General features: G+C 46.8%; 1 protein-coding gene across 1 annotated transcript in view; it reads left to right on the top strand.

The window, feature by feature from the left end:
- The window catches only part of CDH4 (cadherin 4, type 1, R-cadherin (retinal)), a gene marked incomplete at its 3' end in the record, with an annotated part of 450,714 nt that overhangs the window by 410,993 nt on the left and 17,722 nt on the right, over nt 1-21,999 (top strand). Inside the window, exon 9 of the mRNA XM_009893590.1 lies at nt 16,669-16,854. Coding sequence (XP_009891892.1) covers nt 16,669-16,854 — 186 coding nt within the window. The remainder of the gene's footprint in view (nt 1-16,668; nt 16,855-21,999) is intronic.

The following is a 21,999-nucleotide window of genomic DNA, read 5'->3' as shown; positions in this document are numbered from 1 at the left end:
GAACGACGGGATGGGAGAGAAGGAAACAGCCGCTGCGATGGTCAAGAAAGTCGTCTCACGCCCGTGGTGGGGCACGCTGTGCGGGGGGCAAAGGGCTGCGTGCGCGGAGCACATCAGGGTTCAGCCACAGGCGTACAAGAGCCAAATTCACACGTCCAGAGGAGGGGCTGACCTGCCAAGGCAGCGTGGTCAGCGGACATCCAGGATAGCAGATGGGCTGAGACCAAAATGTAGTGCTAGATGAGAAGTGGAAAAAGAGCAATAGAAATGACACGGAAAATCCTTAAACGTACAAATGGAAGATACTCTGATAAAACTCCAGAATGATTGCTTGCTTGCTTACGTGGAAGTGGCTCAGTGTGGTTTCCACACCCTTTGGGACATCCCCTGAGAGGCCGGGGAAGATCTCACAGAATCACAGAATGGTCAGGGGCGGAAGGGACCTCTGGAGATCATCTAGTCCAACCCCCCCGCCAGAGCAGGGTCACCTCCAGCAGTGGCACAGGACGGCGTCCAGGCGGGTTTGGAATGTCTCCAGAGTGGGAGACTCCACCACCTCTCTGGGCAGCCTGTGCCAGTGCTCCACTACCCTCAAGGTAAAGAAGTTCCTTCTCATGTTAAGATGGAACTTCCTATGTTCAAGTTTATGCCCATTACCCCTCGTCCTATCACTGGGCGCCACTGAAAAACGACTGCTCCCATCCCCCTGGCATCCTCCCGTTAAGTATTTGTAAGTATCTCACGCAACAGCAGGGGAAGAAGTAGCCCCACCTTCTCATACAAAGGATTCTGAAATTATAGGGAGGGCAAAAATTGCAGTCTGTAGACGAAACAATTTTAAACTAAAGTCTGCTCTTAACTCTTAAGTCCAGCAAGAGTCATGACTAGTCCTGACAGTCACGAGCGGGGCTACCTGCATCAGGCGGTGAGGTGCTGGGGCACAGCGAGGGCGGGTGACCTCCTCTAATCCTTTCCGGCTCTGTTTTTTGTGATGGTGAATGTTTTCTTGATCTGCAATGCTGTCTGGCCGTGCTGGGAAGCATCAGAGAGCAGCTAACAGCGAGGAAATGTCTCATGAGAGACTGTGCGGAGTGGGAAGCAATCAGATCTGCGCCACGAGAGTGGAGCATCCTGTGAAACGCCGTAAACATCACAAGCAGCTGTTTGGGGCAATTTTAATGATTTAGTGCAGGGCCGTGACCCAGGGAAAGCTCTTCTGGCTAGCCAAGGGACTTCAGCCCCTCTTTGTGTTGTGTTCTCCTTTTGACATTGTTGCTTGCAGAAATAGATGGAGAGAGGCACTTCTTCCCTCTGCCAAAGAGTAGAGGTAGGAATTCTGGATGAGCAGGGGTAAGGCTGTCTCCACGGCGTGCCCGACCAGCCCACGCCCGTGGGCTTTGGGTCACATGCTTTAAAAAAGGGTAGTTTAATCCCCCATGCCCAAGTTTTTTCCCGGTCGTTAGGGAGTGCTTAGCAGCGCTAGTTCATTTTCGTAGCATTTTGGTGGGTTTTGCGTCTGCCAAATCATCAGCTGGTGTAAAATTGTGAATTTTTAACCGGACTGTGTTACAAAGGCTTTGTAGTAAGTTTTACTGGGAAACCGGCTCCATAACTGTTACAAGATAAAGGTACTGGTATCAGTGTGCCCTCCGTTATCCAAAGTTCCTGTTACTTATAACAGGGTCACGTCCTCTCACATGTCTTAATTATGTGAAAATTCCTCAGCCCGCCTTCAAATATTTATCTCTTGTGTGCAGGCGAGTTGCATTTTTTCCTGTATTAATACAGATCCGTAGCTGCCCCTCTGGCCAGATGCTCACCTCAGATAGAGGGGAGGTGCTCTGAAATTAGTGTTGGTATGTCAGAGATTAAAAGTCAGCCGAGAGAGAACAATGCTGGATAGTCTCAGGTGAGATTTTGTGCAAGGTGAGGGCATTTTTTGCTCGCGGAAGGAATGCCTTCAATTCCAGTGAAATCTTTAACTCCTATCAAGCAGGATGCCCTTTCCAGTCTGACCCATGATACTGCTAATAGCCATCCAAGGGTTTCCACTTTATCTAAGGAAATGCATAATCAGAGGGGAGGAGAAGTTAAAGAAATCCATGCCTACACTCGACTCATACAAAGTCTATTTTTATCGTATTCAATCAGGAACAATCAGGCGCAGAGAGGAGACGCAGATGAATTTGCATGATCAGACTTCTGTGTCTTAAATGTTAATTAAAAGTTATTTTAAATTTGCCTACTGTGCAGAACTTGTTTTTATAGTAGCCCGTGTAAGGGAAATATTATTTCACAGGGCTGAAGTGCTCATGATTAGTTGAGCTTGTGGATTCTTGGGAAAACCTGCCTGGCAATCAACCTCTTCTTTAAAAAAAAAAAATAAAAGAAAAGAAAGAAAGGAAAAAAAAGAAACTGGGCTATTCAAGTTCTTTAAGCTCCAGAGCCTTAGGAGGTCTTATTTAAAGCTACTTTAAAATTTACCCTTTGGCACTGCTTTGAGAATCTCCTCTTCTGAGGCTGAATCCAGTGGGACGTGTTTTAAAGAGGCAGCTCCAGGACGGCATCCCCGTCCCCGCTGCGCTGCCTCGCTGGTGCATCTCCGCGCCGACTGCTGTTAAGAACATCTCTAAGGCTTCAGGACCGGAGTGTCGGGCGCGGGTTTGCCAGCCTCGGGAGGGCAGTCAGGCCAAGGGCCGGCTCTGGATTTCACGAGGAATGGCTGGTACAGAATAGCAGCGTGCATGGAGGGATGCTCGTATGCTCGCAGAAGGGGATGTGTCGCTGGGTGAGGTTAATCTAGTTGCAAAGTGGATTTGGCTAATCGGTGGAGGAGCAAGTACTGTTGCAAGTATGTCGGAAAAAGAAGGTTTTGCCAGTTTTTAACTGGGCTATTTAATTAGTAGTGTCAGATCAGACCCCGGCTGCTGCAGCAGTGCTGAGGTGGTGACCTGGCTCGGACTGGGCTGGCTCAGTCAGCGGTGAGATCTGCCGAGCGAAGCGCTCGGCGCTTCATGAGCAGAATGACATGGAGAGAGACCCCAGTTAAACGGGCCTTTTGGTTTTGGCACTGCGCTGCCAAAAATGTCTGACCTTTGTCTGTGCAGGTATTCTGGCTCCTCCGAGTACTGTGGGAAATGCTAACGCGCCTGCGCTGAAAAGGGCTTTGAAATTTGGAAGTGCAGCAGGCTCTCAGTGCGTCACTCCCACGCTGGCACTGTCCTTTACCATAAGCAGTTCTTCCTTCTCCCGTTTTGATATTTCCTTCCCACTTTCTGTCCCGTCTCCACCGTGATATACTGCTGCCCATCGTGCTGTGAACCTAAACAAGCTGCGCTCCTCCAACCCCTGTTCATGTTACAGCTCTCCGTTCCCCTGGTTATCTTCCCAGCCCCGCTGTGCACTCGGCGCTGCTCAGATTTCTCTTTTGACCAGATTTGTATCTAGTAATCCAGATGAGATTTTACAGTGTCTTGAACAAGAGCACTGGTATTTCCTAGGATCGAATTTGCCATGGCGTCACGGTCCCTTAGTGCTCTTGCTCTGTGAACTTGCCAGAATTCTGGAAAAGCAAACAAGCATAAGCCAAAATTGTATTTCTTGTTCTGTGTGCGCTTGTTCTCATGATAATGCTGTTTGAGGACAAAATATAGCTGTGCATCAACCGATGCAAGAGCAACACTGTCCAGAGCTGATGTGAGCTGTAAAAATATGACCATTTTGCAAGCGGCAAAGCTTGGGGTGAACGCTGCCCCGGGTCTCCAGCCCCAACGAGCTGAGTCCTGCTGAACTCTGCTTTTAACGGTGAGTTCAGAAATAGCAAAGTAGCAAAGAAAACCCTCAGTTCTTCCTTCAGGCTGAAAGATGCTGACTTCCGAATGACTGCAATGCAAAGATGTAAATAGGTCTCCTTTGGAGAAATGATACTTAATGGTGGTAGGAAACCAAAATCGGAAACCAAGTCAGCCTGCCAGTGGTTTGGGGTTTCCTGAGCACATCTGGAGCCACGTGTATCCAGAAGCATTCGGTGAATGGGAGCAGTATGAAAAATCTCTTTTCCATGCATGCTCATGTTTTACGAATTAATCTTGTGCCAGGAAGGGAGAACCCAGTAGGAACGGGATGTCAGCGGAATTTCCCACGGGCAGAAGAATGACCAGGGTGCCTACCAAGGGCTGTCCTAAAAAGAGGTCTTACCACGGCTGATCCAGGGAAAACCAGTGGAAATGGGTAGCTAGCTGTCTCCCAGGACCTGGGCATGTGTCCAGACCTGGAAAAGATCAAGGGCTTAAATCTTGAGCACCGGGTACCTAATTTCCCAGCGTATAGACTAAAGCTGCGTACATAGCTGCCCATTTGGATCTCACAGTCCCCATCATCATGCCTATGCCATTCAGAAAGTCTACAATGACATTTGGATATAGATTAGCCTGAATGCTACAGTATTTTAAAATCATCAAAATTAAGCCCGTGGCGTGATTTAGAGGCAGTTGTCACAAGAGGCAGGAATCGAGGTGAACACTGCAGGTCAGAGCTGACAAGGGGAAAGATCTAATACCGTTGTGAGAAAATTTACAGGACTGCGTTGTTTTACAGCTAAAAACAAACCCAGGAGTTCTGTACAGTCCTGCAGACAGGATTTATCGTTAAAAATCAATTGTGCTTTCATAGAAAATCCCGGGTGACTCTGTTCGCTTGCAATTTTCCAATCAAAACAAAGCTCAGCCAAACTATGCAGTAAAGCTTGGGCTGTTATAGAGCTGTCGTCATCTAACTGAAATAAATTATTGTATTCAAGTGAATCGAACACTCCTGGTAGCATTTGGGTGCATGAGCATCTACCTAATTCTGTGTGTGTTTCAATTAAATATATAGTTGGCGAAGTCTAAAAACTACAAATCAGTTTAGTTTTCCTAAATAAGAATTCAGTGCTTATACACAGAGATGGTGTTTCTGCCTCCCATTACATCCCGATGAAAGCCTTTGTCCTGAGCAGTGAATTAGACTAAGGCTGTTAGGTCAAGGGGGAGCGGTGACAAACGGAGAGAGAACAAGCAGAAACAATACTCTTTCCTCCCACCCTGCCTCAGCCTTGCCCAGGGCTCGCCACGCGGATGCCGGGGGCTTTGCTGCTGCGGGCAGGCAGGGCGGCCGTGGTTCAGGAAGTATTTCTGTTTTCACAGGAATTATTTCCCTCTTGACCTGCCTTTTGAATCAAACTCACCTGTGGACACAGATCCCGACCTAAATGACCTAAGCATAAGCAGAGCGCAGGAGACGCGATGCCTGCGTGGTTTTGATTCTGATGAGCAGCGCGTGAGGTCCCCGTCTCGGGGTGCGGATTCCTCGTGAGCAGTAGGGCTCTTCCCCGGCGCAGCATCTCGAAGGGCCCGGAGGCCCTTTCACTGCGCAAAACAGGCTGTGTACTCTCTGGTGGATACTCAACTTTTGCTCTTTGTTTTATCACCTCTTTCATCTAAAATGAAAGATACTTCTCAGTTTATGAGAAAATAATAATTCCCCATGTCTTAATGAAAAGAGCATCAGTCCCTTCTGTGATTTCTCTTCAGCCTTTGCACCAGGGCAGCACATGACAGAAAGGATGGAATACCTTCAGGAACAGCGTAGTCTGCAAGATGGGTAGGTAGATGCAGAGACATGTATGTACAAGTACGCCAATATAGATACACGTATAGCCAGATTCAAAGCATAGATAGATACTGATATAAGGCAAACAGTCATCAATAATCTCCAAGTCTCTGCTCCCAAATAAATTGTTTATGTGAATTATTCCGTTACCTTGTCTGGGTATCTACGCATTGATATAAAAAAATGTGGTCTCTGTGATAGAAGTCTTTTACTAATAGGCCCCATTAATCAAAACCTAAATTTACAGTAGCTTTTGTTTTGTTTATTTCTTTTCAGTACATTCATTTTCAAATTATCACCAAATTAATCATGTACAGTGCTTTAAACCTACTGCAGCTTGGTGGAACAGTTCTGGTTCCTCTCCATTACGCTGAGTGTTAGTTATTGAGGCGCAGTTCAAGGCTCTGTTTAGCCTGATTCTGTCCTGAACCTAATTGGAATCAGCTAGATTCTTCCTTGTAAATGGGTCAGTCACGCAGAAAAAAAACATCAAATGTAATCTTGAGATTGCAAAAAAAAGAGAGAAAAAGAAAAAAAGAAGATAATTTTATTTCTCTTCATTGATACCTGCCTGGTGGTTAAAAGAAGGATTAAAATGAGGTCATTAAACTTTCCTTGGAGACAAAACCCAGACCTCAGTGGTAATATGATTAATCAAATATAAAAGTGAAGCTACTCTGAATGAATAACTCATTTTTATAAAATATCTAATTACTGAAATGTCGTCTGCTGCAGAAAAAGAAGGGGGGGAAATTAATTGCAATAACAATTCAAGAAGATAAAGTTTTTCTGAATTAGGTCTACACAAGAAGCTAAATTGAGTTGATTAAGTAATTTTGGTTTCAGGAGCACCCTTGATGGAAGTTAGCAGTAATGAATTTTTCAGACCTCAGAGTTTAAAATTGCCAAAGACCAGTGATTTAAAAAATGGCAATGATAGTTTCATTACAGATTTCAATTTTCTGTCACAAAAAAAAAAAAAAAAAAAAAAGGAACTATAAAAAAATACCCTATTGGTCTCTCTCAAATTGGACACATGTACTGCTCGGTGTAAAATCAAGAATAATAGAAGGTCCTCTCTCGATGGTAGAGAGCGCAGTCTCAGGCAATTAGAGCTGCGGCGCCGTGCGGGAGGTAGAGCCCACGATGCTGCGGGTGCCCTGCTCGGCACGGGGAACGCGGGAACCCCGGCACGGCCGCTGCGCCCGGCTGCCTCCTGCCTCTCTGCCCGGCCGTACCGCGCGCCACGGCGCTCTTCTGCCTTCCCCCTGCTTGTCGGTACCTGCTGGTCGTGCGGTTGAGCGGCACGGGCATGTCCATCATCAGCATCGGAGTGATACATCATAATTTGGTTTGACGTCTGATTTTCTAGCCCGCTGTTTGGCTGCTGTAAGCAGTCGGGTTCATATTATCGGAGCACAGATGTACACAGGCGAGACCATCCCCCGGGTACAACAGCACCTACGGGCTGTCGCTTGCCGTCACCCGTGTGTCGTGAGGCGCCTCGTTTGCCACACTTCTGGGCTGCGATCGCGCGTTGCCGGCTCATGGTGAGCTGCTCAAGTAATACCCTTCCTCTGTGTGTGATGTGCTGTGATGGAAATCACCTTGGTCTCCACCACCCGACACGTGTGTGCGGATTAGACACCATTCCCATAATCTCTGGTGTGTCAGTCAAGCTAAAATTTCAAGGAGAAATCAGACATTAATGCTCCCATATCTCACATATCTACCCACGCCAGCATTTCTTTTCTAAAATTTATCTGCCTGTAATATTTCTCTTAAATTTGAGTGATTTTTTTCTAGATTATGTGCCTCTCTCTGCTTTTGGATACTTACTAAATATCCTAATTCTCCTCTGGAGCCCAGACCTGGCATTGGAAGGTACAGTTCGGTTGCCTGAATGCAGACACCCAGCGCCGTGCGGGAGTCCTGGGTGGGTGGGATGTCCTCACAGCCCTGGCGGGGACGTCTGCACCTCTGCCACGTGTCCACCGCGTGCCCCAGGACAATACCCGTTTGCATTTGGATTATTTCATTGCCTTAAAAGTACACAGAATCTCAGGCGCTAATGCGAGGCTGAGAAATTTAAATATATTTTGTAACTCCATTATTGCAAGGCAGTGAAATAAATCCCCTTCTGAAGTTGCCGAACTTCCCTATGTCGGCAGGTTTTTAAATCTTCGATATTCTGTTGCCTTAAAAACAGTTGCTTCCAAGGGATGTCATTTTAAGAGGATATATATCTGGAATTTCATTAAGCACATTGCACTTACGAAATCCTTAGTGACACACTCGGGGGGGCGGGGAGGGAGATTTAGCAAAGGATTTGGTAGTGCTGTGAGTTTTCTCTTATCAAGTATTTCTGACTGTCCAGGATGTCTCAACACTTCCCTGCTGTAGAAGAAGGGGTCAAAGCACAGAGAACAGCCAGAGTTAAGATCAGAGAGGATGGTTAAAAGGTTTCACATAGGTTTTTTGAGCGTGGTGGAGTTTTTTTTAAACTGTTCAGCTTAGTGCAATAATGTGTTTTAATTGCCAAGAAAAAGCTAGAGAAGAAATAATAACATTTTCCTTTCTAACTTTACAAGTATATAGTGACTCCCGCTTTTCTTTGGCCAAATGTCCTCCCGTTTCTCACTGCATTTCTCTTCTCTGCTACACGCGCTTTGACTTTCGCACGGTAAGCAAAGTCCGGCTCGCTCGCTCGCTCTTTTTCAGTGGGAAGACTTTTCCTCATGGCGAGTCTAATGAGTTACGCAGCGTTTCATTTGGTCTTCATTCTGCTCTTGGAATTACCGTCAGCAGGCGGGCATGTGTTCTTCCGCGACACCGGGTTGTGGGGACTGGGTCGGGAGGGGAGCTCGGACGGGTGAGGTTCCTCGGGGGCTGCGGGGCGGCGCTGCCCTGAACCGCCCGGGCTGGCTGCCAACGGAGCCCCCGCGGCGGGAGAGGCGTCCCCGTCCCCGGTCCCTGCCCCAGGATACGGCAGCGCAGGGAGCAGGGGGACACGCGTCTCCCTGCAGTACCAGCTCTCCCCCCGCCCACAGGCATTGCTCTTACATTTGATATGGCAGTAAGGACGTAAAAAATTGGCCATAGTGGCACCAGCTCAGGAAATCGCATCTTTAAACCACGGCGGCAGCACTTCTACGCGTGCTCCGGCACCTGTCTCCTGCAAGGATGCTCCGTCCGGTCGGGAGCCCTGTTTATAATCAGCCCTTGTGGGTTTTATGCCGATTGTGGTGTTCAAATCCAGTCATGGGGAAAAAAAAAAAATCCCCCTGTGTGCTAATTCAGAGACTAATCTGGAAACAACAGAGATTTCCGTTTCGGTGCAGGGGAGGTTCGAGCTGGAGTCAGCAGGCAGACCGGCTGAGCTGTGCTACGCGGGAAACTTGTTAAAAATCTCAGTATTGGGATTATAGTGTACATAAAAAATTCTATTTCAGTGCTCTTAAAATTTTCCCTTCCCCAAATATCCGTCTTCAGATCCCGAAGGCACATGAGCAGCTTTTATATGCCTTAAAATCTGAAAAAATTAAATTAAAAACTCATTATGAGGAGTGGGCAGTTAATAAGAAAATCCTAAACCAGACTTATCAGCTTAAGGCCCTTCTTTATGAAACTTTATTACAGGTGCCTGAATTGAAACGTCCTCTTCTATAGACTTTTCACCCAGAAGTACGAAGTCAGACCTGTGCAGTACGTTTTGCTCGCTTGGCAGCTGAACTCTGTCACACAATTTGTGTCAGTCCGGTTTATACGTAAATCGGGAAAAATATGGCTTGAAAGTTTTGTTCAAAACAGCACAGTGATTTGCTACTTTGCAGTTTGAAGAAAGAGGAAGAAATGTGAGGCTTGACATGCCAACAGATGAGTGAATGTCATCCTCTCTGAGGGAAGATGGTTATTTCAGAGTGAGGGGGAGTGACACGGTCTGCGCGTTGGAAAGCTCTCCTCCGGCCGTGCGGGTGATGCGCAGGACGCTGGCGCAGCTTCGGCAGTTTGAGGTCAATGTATCCAAACTGCTGTTGGCCTTTGAGACAGACGGTGGAGCTTCACAACCGGTCCTTCTTTTGGCCTGTTTCTCCCCAGCGGTACCGGCCTGTTGGGGTTCCTGGGTGGAAGCCCACGCGGGGCTGAGCCCGGTTCTCTGCCAGCCTTCCCGTCGGGGAGCTTTTCCATCTCGGTAGCTCAGCGGGGATCACGGGGCTACACGGCAATGCACTGGCGGGATCGATAGACTAATCCAGGCTGGCCTAATGCATTTATCAAGTAGCACATGAATTAATGATGTTCTCGGGATCCTGCCCCAACCCAGGCAGCGAAGAGCGGGACACGGCTGCGGTGCCAGTCCTCCAGTGGCCTTGGGAGACATGGGCAAGTCACTTTGCCTTTGGTTCTGCAGCTGAAGGGAAGCGCAGGGCTGTCAACCACTGTAAGGCAGTGATGTATCTGTGCAAAAATGTTTTATTATATAAATGTATGTAGATAAATTCTTTTTTTTTTTTTTTACAAATGAGGCTTTGTAGGCAGTTCCAGCTGTTTTAAAATCTATGCCTCTATTTAAAAGATAGCATTACTAATTACACCTGACAATCAAATGGTCTGCAGAAAGGTATCAGCTACCTTTTCCTGCTGTTCATTCTGCAGGCAAGAAACAAAGGTATGTTAGACAAGAGAGCAAATGAAATGTTCAAAGGATTCTTGTCTAAAACTGGAAAATAAAAGGCTGTGCTATCAGATCAGAATTTTAACATACACTGTTTCCACTGGCTCCTGAGATAAAATCTTTTATTGTTGAGTATAACCATTGTTAAAGGTCACTGTTGCGGAGGCTACATCATTTAGACGCGATGAGATCCCATTTTGGATAAATTCACAATTTTTCTTCCTAACAAGGAGATAGTATCAGGATTTGAATGTACAAGAGTGCCAGGTTACAGATTAAAGGCTTTTGTGTTCTGGAAACCGCACTATGCCAGATTTCATGAGTTTCAGTGAGACATGCAAGTCCCCAAAGTCAAGTAGGTTGATTAAAGTGGTTCTTTATAGCCTTTGAAATACAGATAAAGTACAACTTTCCTACACGGGGTTAATGTAGAATTTTTTTTCCTTGACAAGGCTATATGCCTTTCCAAGGACATAATTTTAATCTCTTTTTAAACCTTTCATATGAACGTTGGAAAAAGCTCCTTTGTGTTGTAATGCATTTTTATAAAATATCTAAATTTCTATGCAAACTTCGAACCTCATTTCATAAGATATATTTATTGGGAAATGGTTATCTTGCAGCAGAATACTGTCTTGTGTCATCATTTCTGTGGCATCTTTTCATACTGTCACAAGAATATAACATCTGATAATGAAAAAGAATTAATGCTCATTGTCAGACATGCAAACTTCTTTTTTTTTTTTTTTTGTTTAATATCCTTTTACTGTAACGTGCTCTTGTCTCTGAACTCCTGGCAAGTGCTCCGGGAGTCTTTGAACCAAGGTGAAACCTGCACGTTCCTTCCTTACACCAGGGAGTCTGACATGAGGTTTTCTTCTTTTGCTTCTGAAAGAAAGGGGATTGCTTGCTTTTCCTCTGTTCTGCTTTGACATCATATTCAAAGAGTAAATCTTGTCATGTAATCCAAAACTAGTCATAACGTCGGATTTGGAAAAAATACCACTGGTAAAGACAGAGCGTAAAGCCAATGGCTGTCGTCAGCTGCAGGAACGCGGTGGAGGTTGTCCACACCCCATCGTAAGGTCGGCTGCAGACGTGTAATAGTTTAGGGCTTGCCTTTCTTTTTCCAACTCATCCAGCAGAAGTGAAACCAGCACCTTGGGACTGCGCTGAACGTTGCTCGTCGTTCCTTGTTAGAAACTCCCAATAAGGAAGCGGATGGTCTGGCTCCACCACACCGTGCGTGGAGCTGTGAGAGCTCCTTTGCAGGCAGGTGAGGCATTTTAATAGCACAAACCGCTGCAGATAAAAGCAGAACTTCCAAAGCATCCTTTAAAAGTTGGTGAGCTGATTGTCACGCACTTCTCTGCGCTGGGCTGGGCAAGGCTGCCTCCTGCCCGACTGCGGCGAGCCGGTGCCCGCAGCCCGAGCAAGTCATTCCTGCGTGAGCACGGTGACAGCTGGGCCTCGTACCAGCTGAGCAAAGCTGCGAGCTGGCAAGAGTGCGTTGGGCTTTATAGAGAATGTTTTGGGAAGCATTTGCCACGTGGCATTTAACTAGCCTGACGTGTGATGTGCGTGCATGGAGGGACTGTGGAGCAGATCCGAGTGAAGGTGAGGTTGAAGCAGGGACGCGGCAGTGCAGGGGGTGTTGTGGACATGAGCCTGAAAACCCAACGGCAGGAGGCTTCCGTAGGGGTTGCTGGCTGGTGCAATGCAGAGCAGGAGCAGGTGAGGACATCGGTACTTAGAGGGTGATTGTCATTCAAGAACACACTGGAGTGAGTAGTTCTTTAGTAAAACGTGATTAAGAAGTGACCATCTCAAAATCTGATTTGCACACAAAATGTGGTTGACTTTATGGAGATTTTGTGGGGATTCCAGTGAGCTTGTGGTCTCCGCTGCACAGCAGCAACGGTGGAGTGAGAGCCTGGAGGTCCCTCTTTGGCTGCCACAGAAGCTGATGGCCAGGTCTGACCGGTCCGGCGCAGAGGTTCAGGATAACTTGCAGACCTAGTACAGTCATCCACAGAGCAAACGATATTGGAAATTAAAGGTCAGAGAATTGATAGTAAGGCTTAAGAAAACAGCAGTTAGGCTGCTAGGAAGAAAAGCTAAATTACCGGTAGTAGGAGTAGGGGGAGAAAAAAAAAGAGGATTATTGATCTAAATATCAAGTTGGCAGATACACAGAGTACAATCTAGAGGTTTTTTACACCTCTGGGCTTATTCAACCCTTACAATAAAAAATGCAGACCTATAAAGATGGAATAAGAAGCAATCAATTAGGATGGCATTTGCTTGTTTCCGCGCTGCAGCTGGGCAGGCACATCACAATTAATGATTTATTAGGAGATTTTCATCTTTTTTTTTTTTCCATTTTACACAGATTGCTGCAACCAGACCGCAGTTGTTTATTAATTTGCCTGCTATTCAAGCGTCTTTGTTAAATACCGTGTGGAGAACGCAAAGGGTTGGCTCACACGCCAGCGCTTGGGTGGGAGTACGCCCCTAGCGCGGAGGAGCGGAGGGTCGGTGTGGCGGGTTCCCCGGCTGCGCGTCGTGCTGCGGGACGGGGTGGCCTGGCAGCAGAAAGCGGGGAGAGCTGGGACACCCCACGCCACGCAGACACGCGTGCTCACTCGCTCTCGTTTGGGTTTCCCTCGACCTAGGGGACCAAGGGAGAAGATGCAGCACTCTGCAGCAGTCAGAGCTGTCAGGGGAAGGGCTCCGAGTCTTGTAAGAGGACTGAGATGCCCTTATTCTGCATTAATCCATAGCTATAGGTCATAAAATACTCTATTTCTCTGGGCAGTTCAGCCCGCATAAACTACTTCTGTCTGTAACAAGTGTTGCATCATCATTAGCAAATCTTGGAGGCAACACAAAAATCCTTCCTGCAGACATTCATGTGAACAAGTCTTTGCTTTCACAGCTTTTTAGCAAAACCAGCTAGGAAAAAAGTAAGAACGTTGGAAAAAAGGAACTCCCTTTAGGAGGAAGCCTGAATAATTATCTTTGTATTCATCCATCTCAATTCCACACCTCCCTAGGAGTTGCTGCAGTGAGCTAATTGGTTTTACTCTGCTGTGCGTGGCTTCACCGCCCAGATTCCAGATTTATTGCACAAAGTCAAGTCATTGTGGGAATTCATCATGTGTGTCCCCCATCAATCCCTTTCTCCTCCGGAGTGATATTTGTCTGCGTGTTTATATGCTGTCATATATATGTACCGAGTGAGACAAAAGACAAACTCTGGGATTAACCAATTTTAGTATAATCTGATGCAACTTGAAAATCGGAATGAATTACGACCTTTTCAGCAAGACACGCCTTCAGACAGGCCAGCTCCAGAGGCATGAGAGAAGGGTTTTTGCCAGCACAGGCTCTTACGGGAGAGGAAGAAAAAAGGCCCTACAGAATTTAAGGATTTAAGAACGTGCCAGGTTCAGAACAAATCATTATCTGAGAAGGGAAGCGAAGTGTGTAACAATCAGCCATAGAAATCCTTGTGAATGGTCTTTAAAAAAGCACTCCGGAAGGTAAAGACTTCAAATGCAACAATTGAAAGTGAAGCTAAATGAAATACGGGGGAATGTGAGTAAATGCTACAAGCATAGGTCAAGCGCTGCTTTATCAATCTTATGTTTACTCCAACAGCTCCTCCGTTGCCCATTGTTTTACCTTGTTTGAATAGATATGTTTGTCTTTATTTGAAAATCAATTGTAATCTTATGAAAGAGAACTTACAGCGCAGGGAATGCTGCAAAGCAGCGCAGTGAAAGATGGCATTGTTCATTATCCTAAATTACTCCAGGGTAGGGAGGGAATGACATTAAAGAAGAGTGGGTAGCTTTGAGCTGCCATCCTGCCTTTAGCAGATGTAATGTAATGTCATTACTTAATTTTATTGAAGGTAAAGACAATTGTGGACAATACACGTTACAGCATTAACTTGTAACAAAGATAGTGGGGGAGTGTTGGAAGGAGGAAAGCCAGGCTCCGGTTTGGATTCCCAATAGCTGCTGAAGTGCGGCTGATGAAGATTGTTCTGTTCTTCATGGTGCATCTCTCCAAGATTTGCTTCTTAACCTGAAGAGCTTTGGATGGCTCCTTTGGTTCCAGTGAAGGTACACTCATCTCATCAGAAAAATGTTTGTCTTTATAAGCGTAACAGACAATATCCCCCCTCAGTGCTACCTGGGACTGATTGTTCCCTAATAGGTATCAGCAACAACTGGGTGAAGTCCTGCGTTGCTCAGAGTGTGCCGAGCACTGAGGGGTTTGCCCTCAGGGAAAAGCTTTATAGACTGTAGTGATCTTCCTCCAGGCTTTATATTGAGATGGGCTTGTGCATTTATAATTTTTAAAATACCTCATATTTTTAAAATACGTCTTGTAGTGACGTTTATGGCTAAGGGCCGAAAATGGGTGTCGTGATGGGTTTTACAGAAGCTGCTGTAAAATCTGTTGGGGACTGGGGGGGATTTTTCCACGTAACCCAAACTCACCGGCAGCACCTGGGCTGTGACCTGCTAACGGTGTTCAGCAGCCTGTAGGACGGGCACTGCCTTCCTCTTGATGAGTTCGTTCTTTTTGGTTCTGCAAGGCGTAAGCCTGGTAGTAACGGACAAAAACCTGTGGTCCTAGGTCAGGGATTAGAGAGGGCTGCACGAAGTACTTCGCTCCTTTGGAATTGCGGGACGATACCTTGATGTCAGCCATGCTGCCACCTCCTAAAAGAGACTGGGGGGTCATCAGCTTGTTGGTGCTGACATGCCATACAACATTCATTTAATGTAATGGGCGGTAACTGGTGTGGATTCAGTAAGAGACAATCCTGCTTTACTAATCTCCTTCAGTTCTTCGGAGCAGGTTCCAGACAGGGTTGATAATAGGAGTGTACATATGACATAATCTAATGGATTTTTCAAGAGGTTTTTGTTAAATTTCCGTATGATATTTCCCCTGCAAGCTGTGTGCTGCAGAGATTCCAAATTGGGCAAGAGAATGGGTAGAGAACGAGTGAAATCATGGGGAAGAAAGAGAAGAGCTGTAGCGCGTTCTGGCATTAGAATTATCCTGCAGCTTCCCACTGTTCTTCTCCCCCACTCGGCATGGCTGGAGAGAGACGCCATCTGCATTCACTAATGAAAACTTGTTTCGGACAGGTGCATAACGGAAAAGAGGGCAAAATGCCATTCAGGGTACCACTAAAGGGCAAATTTAAATTTACGTTAACATAAGGCAGATTGAATATTTTTGCTGTCGGTGGCGGGATAATATATACTAAATATAAGCACACGTAACTGAAAGGCTGCAGTGGATGGGTATGGGTTAGGAGTGGAAGGGGACTCTTGTGCTAACAAAGGAATGATTTATTGTCATTTACATAACCTGGCATTTGTGCCCACCAAAGGCCAGATTTTCAGAAGTGCTCCGCTCCTGCAGTTTGGGGCCAGGATTTCAGTTGCCGACGCAGAGCCAACCGCTCCCATCGTTTCCCCAGTGTTTAATTTGCCATATGTCAATCAGAGTGTTGATTTGCAAGTGCTGCTAATAGGCGATGCTGAGAGATGAGGACAGTTGAAAATTTGGGAATGTGTCTTCCTGGCAGCTTTTGAGCCCCAAACACTGGAAGCGTGCACAGGCCAGGATCCCTGATCAGCCATACGATAAATCAGGAATGGAAAGCAGAAAAGAATGCAGCTAATGCGTCAGGATGTGCCTGAACTGGACATGCTCCATGAAAATCAGTGCTAAATGAGAGAATTAAGCACCGGGAAAGGCTGTGGCAAAATCACAAGAAACACTTTAAATAATGAGACAAAATCAAATCAAGGGCAAGAAAGAAAGAAAATGAAGTAAAATCACTGAAGAAGCAATAAAATGCCATCACTGAAATCTGAGTGAGGCAAAATACCTCAGGTTAAAGGGACATAGTCATCCTAAAAATGGCACATTTTATTCTGCCGTTTTTACCTGCTGTTGACGATTAACTCTCTGATTGCTGTAACTAAACGAGAATATCAAGAACATTCTTTTGTTCATTTACTTAAAGCATTTGCTGAAACCTGGGGGCAGTGACTGGGTGATAACAGGTTTGCTCTCCTTTGGGCTGAGAGGTGAGACCAAACTTCAAAAGGTTTGGAAGAATATTCAAAGAAAAAAAAAAGGAGACACAGAAGTGAGAAACAGATGTGTTGCTCACAAGGTATGACCCCATGGTCCTCTTCATGGGACCGGTCTCCCAGTCGGTGTGCTGGTGTAGGGGAGAGGGGGGTAGCCGTGAGGACCAAGAGAAAGCTCCCACCATGACCGCTCCTGTCTGTTATTCGCAGTATTCAGGAGAAGTTCCTGAGAACAGAGTGGAGGTTGTGGTGGCAAATCTGACGGTGATGGACCGGGACCAGCCTCACTCCCCCAACTGGAATGCCATCTACCGCATTATCAGCGGAGACCCCTCTGGCCATTTCACCATCCGGACAGACCCCGTCACCAACGAAGGCATGGTAACCGTCGTGAAGGTAAGGGGGAAGCCAAAGCAAGTCGTGTTTGTCACCCTTTTGGCTAGCTAAGGCCACAAGGGTGGCCAGAAACCTGCAGTTATTTTGTGCCTTCTCTACCTGGGAATGCAAGTGCTCAAATCTGTTGTTTCCCATCTCTCTCTGTGCAGGAGTCCTGACTACTTTTACGCCAAGCATATGACACTGGTTTGGGGTTTCCCACCTCAGCCCAGCCCACCGTAAGCTCTGATAAAACTCTTAGATGCTGAAGGCACCTCCCAGCATGCGAGCCTGACCGCTGTGTCCTGCTCCTCCTTACCTCTTTGAGCGCTGTAAGGTTGGGCAGAGGCCGCACCTTCTCCTTTTTGAGCCAGAAAACTCCCCGTTAGCTGTGAATCTAGGGCAGCATTTCACCGCAGGGGATCGGTCAAGTGGTCTTCTGTGAAAGCAGGGAGTGCGGGAGAGATTTCAGGAGGAGTGAATTTCCTGGTAGGAGAAGGAAAGGAGAGATTTTCCTCCGATTGAGTTGCTTGGCAGAAAATAGTTGGAGAAATTTTCCTTTTCCTGGTATCAAGCAGTAAACACAGTGTGGGACAAATCCTCAGCTCAGATTAGCTCCACTCAAGTGGAGGCCACTCCCCGGGTCAGATCAGCAGAGGATCTTGTCCAAAGACTCTGAGCAATAAGACTGTAAATATCCACTGTCCTTTCTTTCTTCCATCCATTGCGTTCATTGTTAGGAAAGCTGCAACACTCAAGGTATCTGCAGCAAGTATCAAATTCTGTTTTCCCAAAGAACATGACGTTATCTTCGTTTGAGCGTTCACTTCCCATTCAGTTGCTGAGGCCACCAGACCAGCGAATGCTTCTGCAGTCGCGACACGGTCAGAACATAACCGGATCCACTCAGCGTTCATGGAATCTCTTCCCAGATAAGATACCTATGGATGCTCCCTCTGACTGCCAAAAAAAGTGAAGGTGTCAGGAATAGGCTGCTGTGCTCTATAGGCGCTCACAAGGCGCACACCGTGCACTGCACCTGAGAGGGATAATAGGTGCTGTGGTGGACGAAGCCCACATCTCTTGATGAGTCTGCCCTTCTCTAACAAAAAGTTTTAATCAACAACTTAGGATGAAACATGAATGTTTAAAGAGCAAAGTGATTTAAGAATAGCTCTGTGTTGCAAAAAAAAGAGCCCCCCTCCCTTGTAGCTAATGAGTTGCAGTCGTTCTTAATACTTACAGTTTGGGTATTAGGGAAGATGACATCAGTGAAATGCCAACGAGGTTACGCTGGTAGGAACGTGTGAGCTTGTCCTGTTCTCTCGCCCTCAGGCTGTGTGTGTGTGTCTGCAGATGCCACTTTGCTGAAACTTTAAGGGCGACATCATCTTACCTGCTAGATGGTATTTCAGCACAGCCCTTTTATTTATTGCTCTGTAATGACGGTTGACAGCCTTATCTGGTGCAACGTTACAAAACCTCTTCAAGCTTAGCAGTAGTTCCAGACACACGTGTATGTGGATGTGTGTGTGTATATGTAAGTATACACATATCCATATGTATATATTTTCTGCTTAAAACAGAAAACATTCAACAAAGTAAAATGCAAAAAATTAACTTCCATTGACATCAGCAGCCCCTCTGACATTGAAATGCCAACGCTTTCCCTGAGAGCAGGGGAGAACCCCTTACTCTTAATCTAGTGAAGTGTCATGACTGTAGTTTAAAGGCACATCAAAGTGAGCAACAGGGGATTTACATGATCATCGCTGCTACACAAGGACTTCTGCATAATGAACCATCCCTTACTCGGAACTTGCAGGCAGACAGCAGGGCAGATTTGTCAAGACGCCATTGGTGCTGGTGTTGACTTTCCACTGCTGTGTAACCCACAGCGATCACAATGCAAAGAACCACATGAACATCCTACCTTGTCAAGCTGAGCTCAAAGCTTGAAATTGTGCTGAATGTCTTCACCGTATAACCTCACCTGATCCTCCTGGGCGCCCGGAGTGCCTCACGCATATCAAGCCGGGGGGCTTTTTGGTGTATTTGCAGCAAGGAGAATGAGTGAAATTGCTTGTGATTAAATTTTCATGGTGAAGAAGGGAAGGCTCTTAGGATTCCACCTTCTTCTTTGAAATATTTTGTTCTCTGTTAATAAGTGAATACGCTTAAAGGATTGGGGAATGTATGCACGTCAAACTGGGTGGCCAGTCGGAGCTTGTTCTTCGTGGTGTGGGAGCCGTCTCTTGCTGGTTTGATCGCTGATGTAGGTTGAAAACACAGGCGAAAAATTAAGTCAAGTAACGAACCTTTTGTTTTCAGACCCTCCATGGCTGGATTTTCATGTGGCTCTTTCAAAGACAGACGTTTATACGTAACTCCCCACTGCTGCAAGCAAAGGGGTTTGCATCTGGGCCACAGCAGTCAGAAACGGCGCAGAGAAGGGCGTTCTGTGAAGAATCCCACCCCTCCGCCAGCAGTTTAGGGGCCAGAAATGCTTCCAAACCAGGAGGCCCTTTGGAGTGCAGATGATGCTCGTGGGGGCCTTTTTGCAGCCGCTTTCAGCAAACCCCCTCTGCAGCTCTGGTCCAATCACTAAAAGTGTAACATTTCCTTTCTCTGTTCATGCCTTTCCAAACCATTTCCGTAACAGTGCAAGACCCTAATCTTCAAAGAAAGCCTTGATCAAGGGGAGAGAGGAACTTCCCACTCAGATGAGACACCACAGAGTCTGAAGACAATCTCCAAGAGCAGCAGTGGCTGCCCTGTGGCAGCTGGAGAAGTAAAATGTTATTATAAACTCTGCATGGATCAGAGCTGTGAATTTATAATGGAGATGCTTCTGAAGCTTCGGTTGTTATTTGCCTCCGTAATAACATAAGGCAAATTTGTTCACTTCAGTTAGAAGTACCTTGAGAAAAGGAGGACACATGGCAAGCCCTGGGCTTCGCTCTGCTCCATCGAGGTCGGGGAGGTGAGAGGAGGAGGAGGAGGAGGTGCAGCATCTCCGGGGGGATGTTTCAAAGCCATTTGTGCCACATTGAACACCAAACATCCAAGAAGGGGTATCTGCAAAGGTGCTACTTTTTAAGTTCACGTCACCTGCTTCTTGGTCATGGAATTAAAAAGTAGGTGACAGTCCAGCACCTCCTTGTCCCAGATGTGACGGCTCCGTGTGGCTTTGTCCTGCTCTTGGCCTGAGCAATATGCAGCATTTCAGTGAGGTGTGTGGAGGTGGAAGTGAAGAACACAGTGTGCTTTGTGCACCGTTATCCTCAGAGGGAGGCAGTTTTAGGAAGCAGAAGTATGACCTGTCCTGGTAGAAATGGCGTATTATGGTGTGAAAGGAGTTCTGCTTAGGGCTGAGCTGTGTCTGGCTGCCAGGGGTCCAATCCCACCGAGGAGAATAGCACAAACACTGCCATCAAGACACAGGCACTTGACTTTACCTTTTTTTTTCAACAAAACGTGGAATGGAACTCAGACAAGCCCAGAAAAGAAGACAGCAGATCAGCTCTCTCTTGCAGACTGAAGCGCGGTGGACACCATGCCACCACGTGCCCACACGTGGCCCTGATGCCTCCAGGACAGTCTGTGGGATGGGCGTCAATGGGCGATCCCGCTCCGGCCCCGCTCCCTCCGCTGCTTCTCTGCAGCCCTGTGTTTGTTGCTCCTAGAAGAGAGGGAAAGAAGTTGAGTGAGCAGCTCTACATTTTGGGGGGGAAAAACCCCTCTCCCTTGCATCGGCCACATCTTCCCAGATATGTGTGTGGTCAGCGTGTCCTGAGCATCCTCGGGCAGTGGTTTCCCGCATCCGTCCCCCCTCAGCTGCGGCTGAGCCCCCGCGGGAGGAGGTGCAGGCTGGCTGTGGGCAGGGTCAGCACAGACAAAAAAAACGAAGACTGGAGGAATGCAAATTAGAGGGGTGGGAAAAGAAATAGAGGAAATGCATTAATCAAATTGTTTCAAGGCCTTGAATAGTGTTTAAATGGGAACTTTTACCATACGTCTTTTTTGAATGCGGTACAAGTCCGTGAGTCAGTGGTGGTGGGTGTACTGGGAATCTTTATGCTTCCTTTTATTTATTAAATGTTGGCCCTGCCTGTCAGGAAACCATTTAGCAATAGGAACATTTGCACTTCAATCAAATAGAGATTCCAGTGTTTTACCTTTTGCCCCTGAAATTAGTTTCTCTCATGTAGCCTCCTGTGATTTGATTTCTCTCCTGACAATACTGGGTTTTGAACAGAGCATGGAAGCCAGAACTTGCTGATGTAAATCAGTACAGCTCTGCCGAATTCAGTGTAACCGGGGCGTTTTACACCACGAGAGTACGCTTTGCAGACTCAGCGCTGGAGAAGGTATTACAGAGAACAGTTACGCTTCTAAATTCATAAATTACAGCAAAGCATTTTTTAACAAGCAGAGGTGTGATCCTGCATAACTCAAGCCTCCCTGGCAGATGATTAGTGACTTCCCTCATAATAATTAGTGGGATGGTTTAGAAATTATTATTATGCTGCGGTTCAGTCAGTTGTGCCAGCAAAGGCTTTGCACTCCTTCTGGCTCCTAAGACACCCCATCCCTACGTGTGTGCTGAAAGGAGATCTGTGGCCACCCAACAGCATAACGCACCCGGGGGAACGCGCAGGCACCCTCAGGAGATCAGGAGGTGTCCTGCAAGAGGACCAGAGCTCCCACTGGAAGGACCGCCTGATGCTCAGGACCAAGCGTTGGTCCCTGCAGCTCCACCTTTGTTTATAAACTCACTCAGGAGGGAGAATGAAGAGCACTTCAGGCTCACGAGTCCACACAGACCATCCTCGCTACTTAGTCTGCAGCTTTAAATGCCGTTAGCGCTGTTAAGTACCCATCCAGGCCCTCCTAAGAGGCTCCGCCTGTTGCATTTAGAGCAGCCCGTGGTGGATTTGTTCAGTCGATGCTCAGCTAACACAGGCAGGTTCTTTTTTGGAAACTGCTTAGCGTTGGAACAAAACACAGGGCAAATCCTCCCTGCTGTTTGCGATTTTTACCTTGTGGGGCACTTTTAACTATTTGACCCTCCAAATACTGGAAGGCCAAATCCTCCACTGGATTGAAGCTGGTCTACATTTACACCTTCAAGAGAACCGAGCTCAGGAGGACACAAGATGAGAC

This window comes from Charadrius vociferus, unplaced genomic scaffold, assembly GCF_000708025.1.
Source record: "Charadrius vociferus isolate BGI_N301 unplaced genomic scaffold, ASM70802v2 scaffold259, whole genome shotgun sequence".
NCBI lineage: Eukaryota > Metazoa > Chordata > Aves > Charadriiformes > Charadriidae > Charadrius > Charadrius vociferus.
The sequence above is the reverse complement of the archived record's forward strand: the minus strand, read 5'-3'. Positions and strand labels throughout refer to the sequence as shown.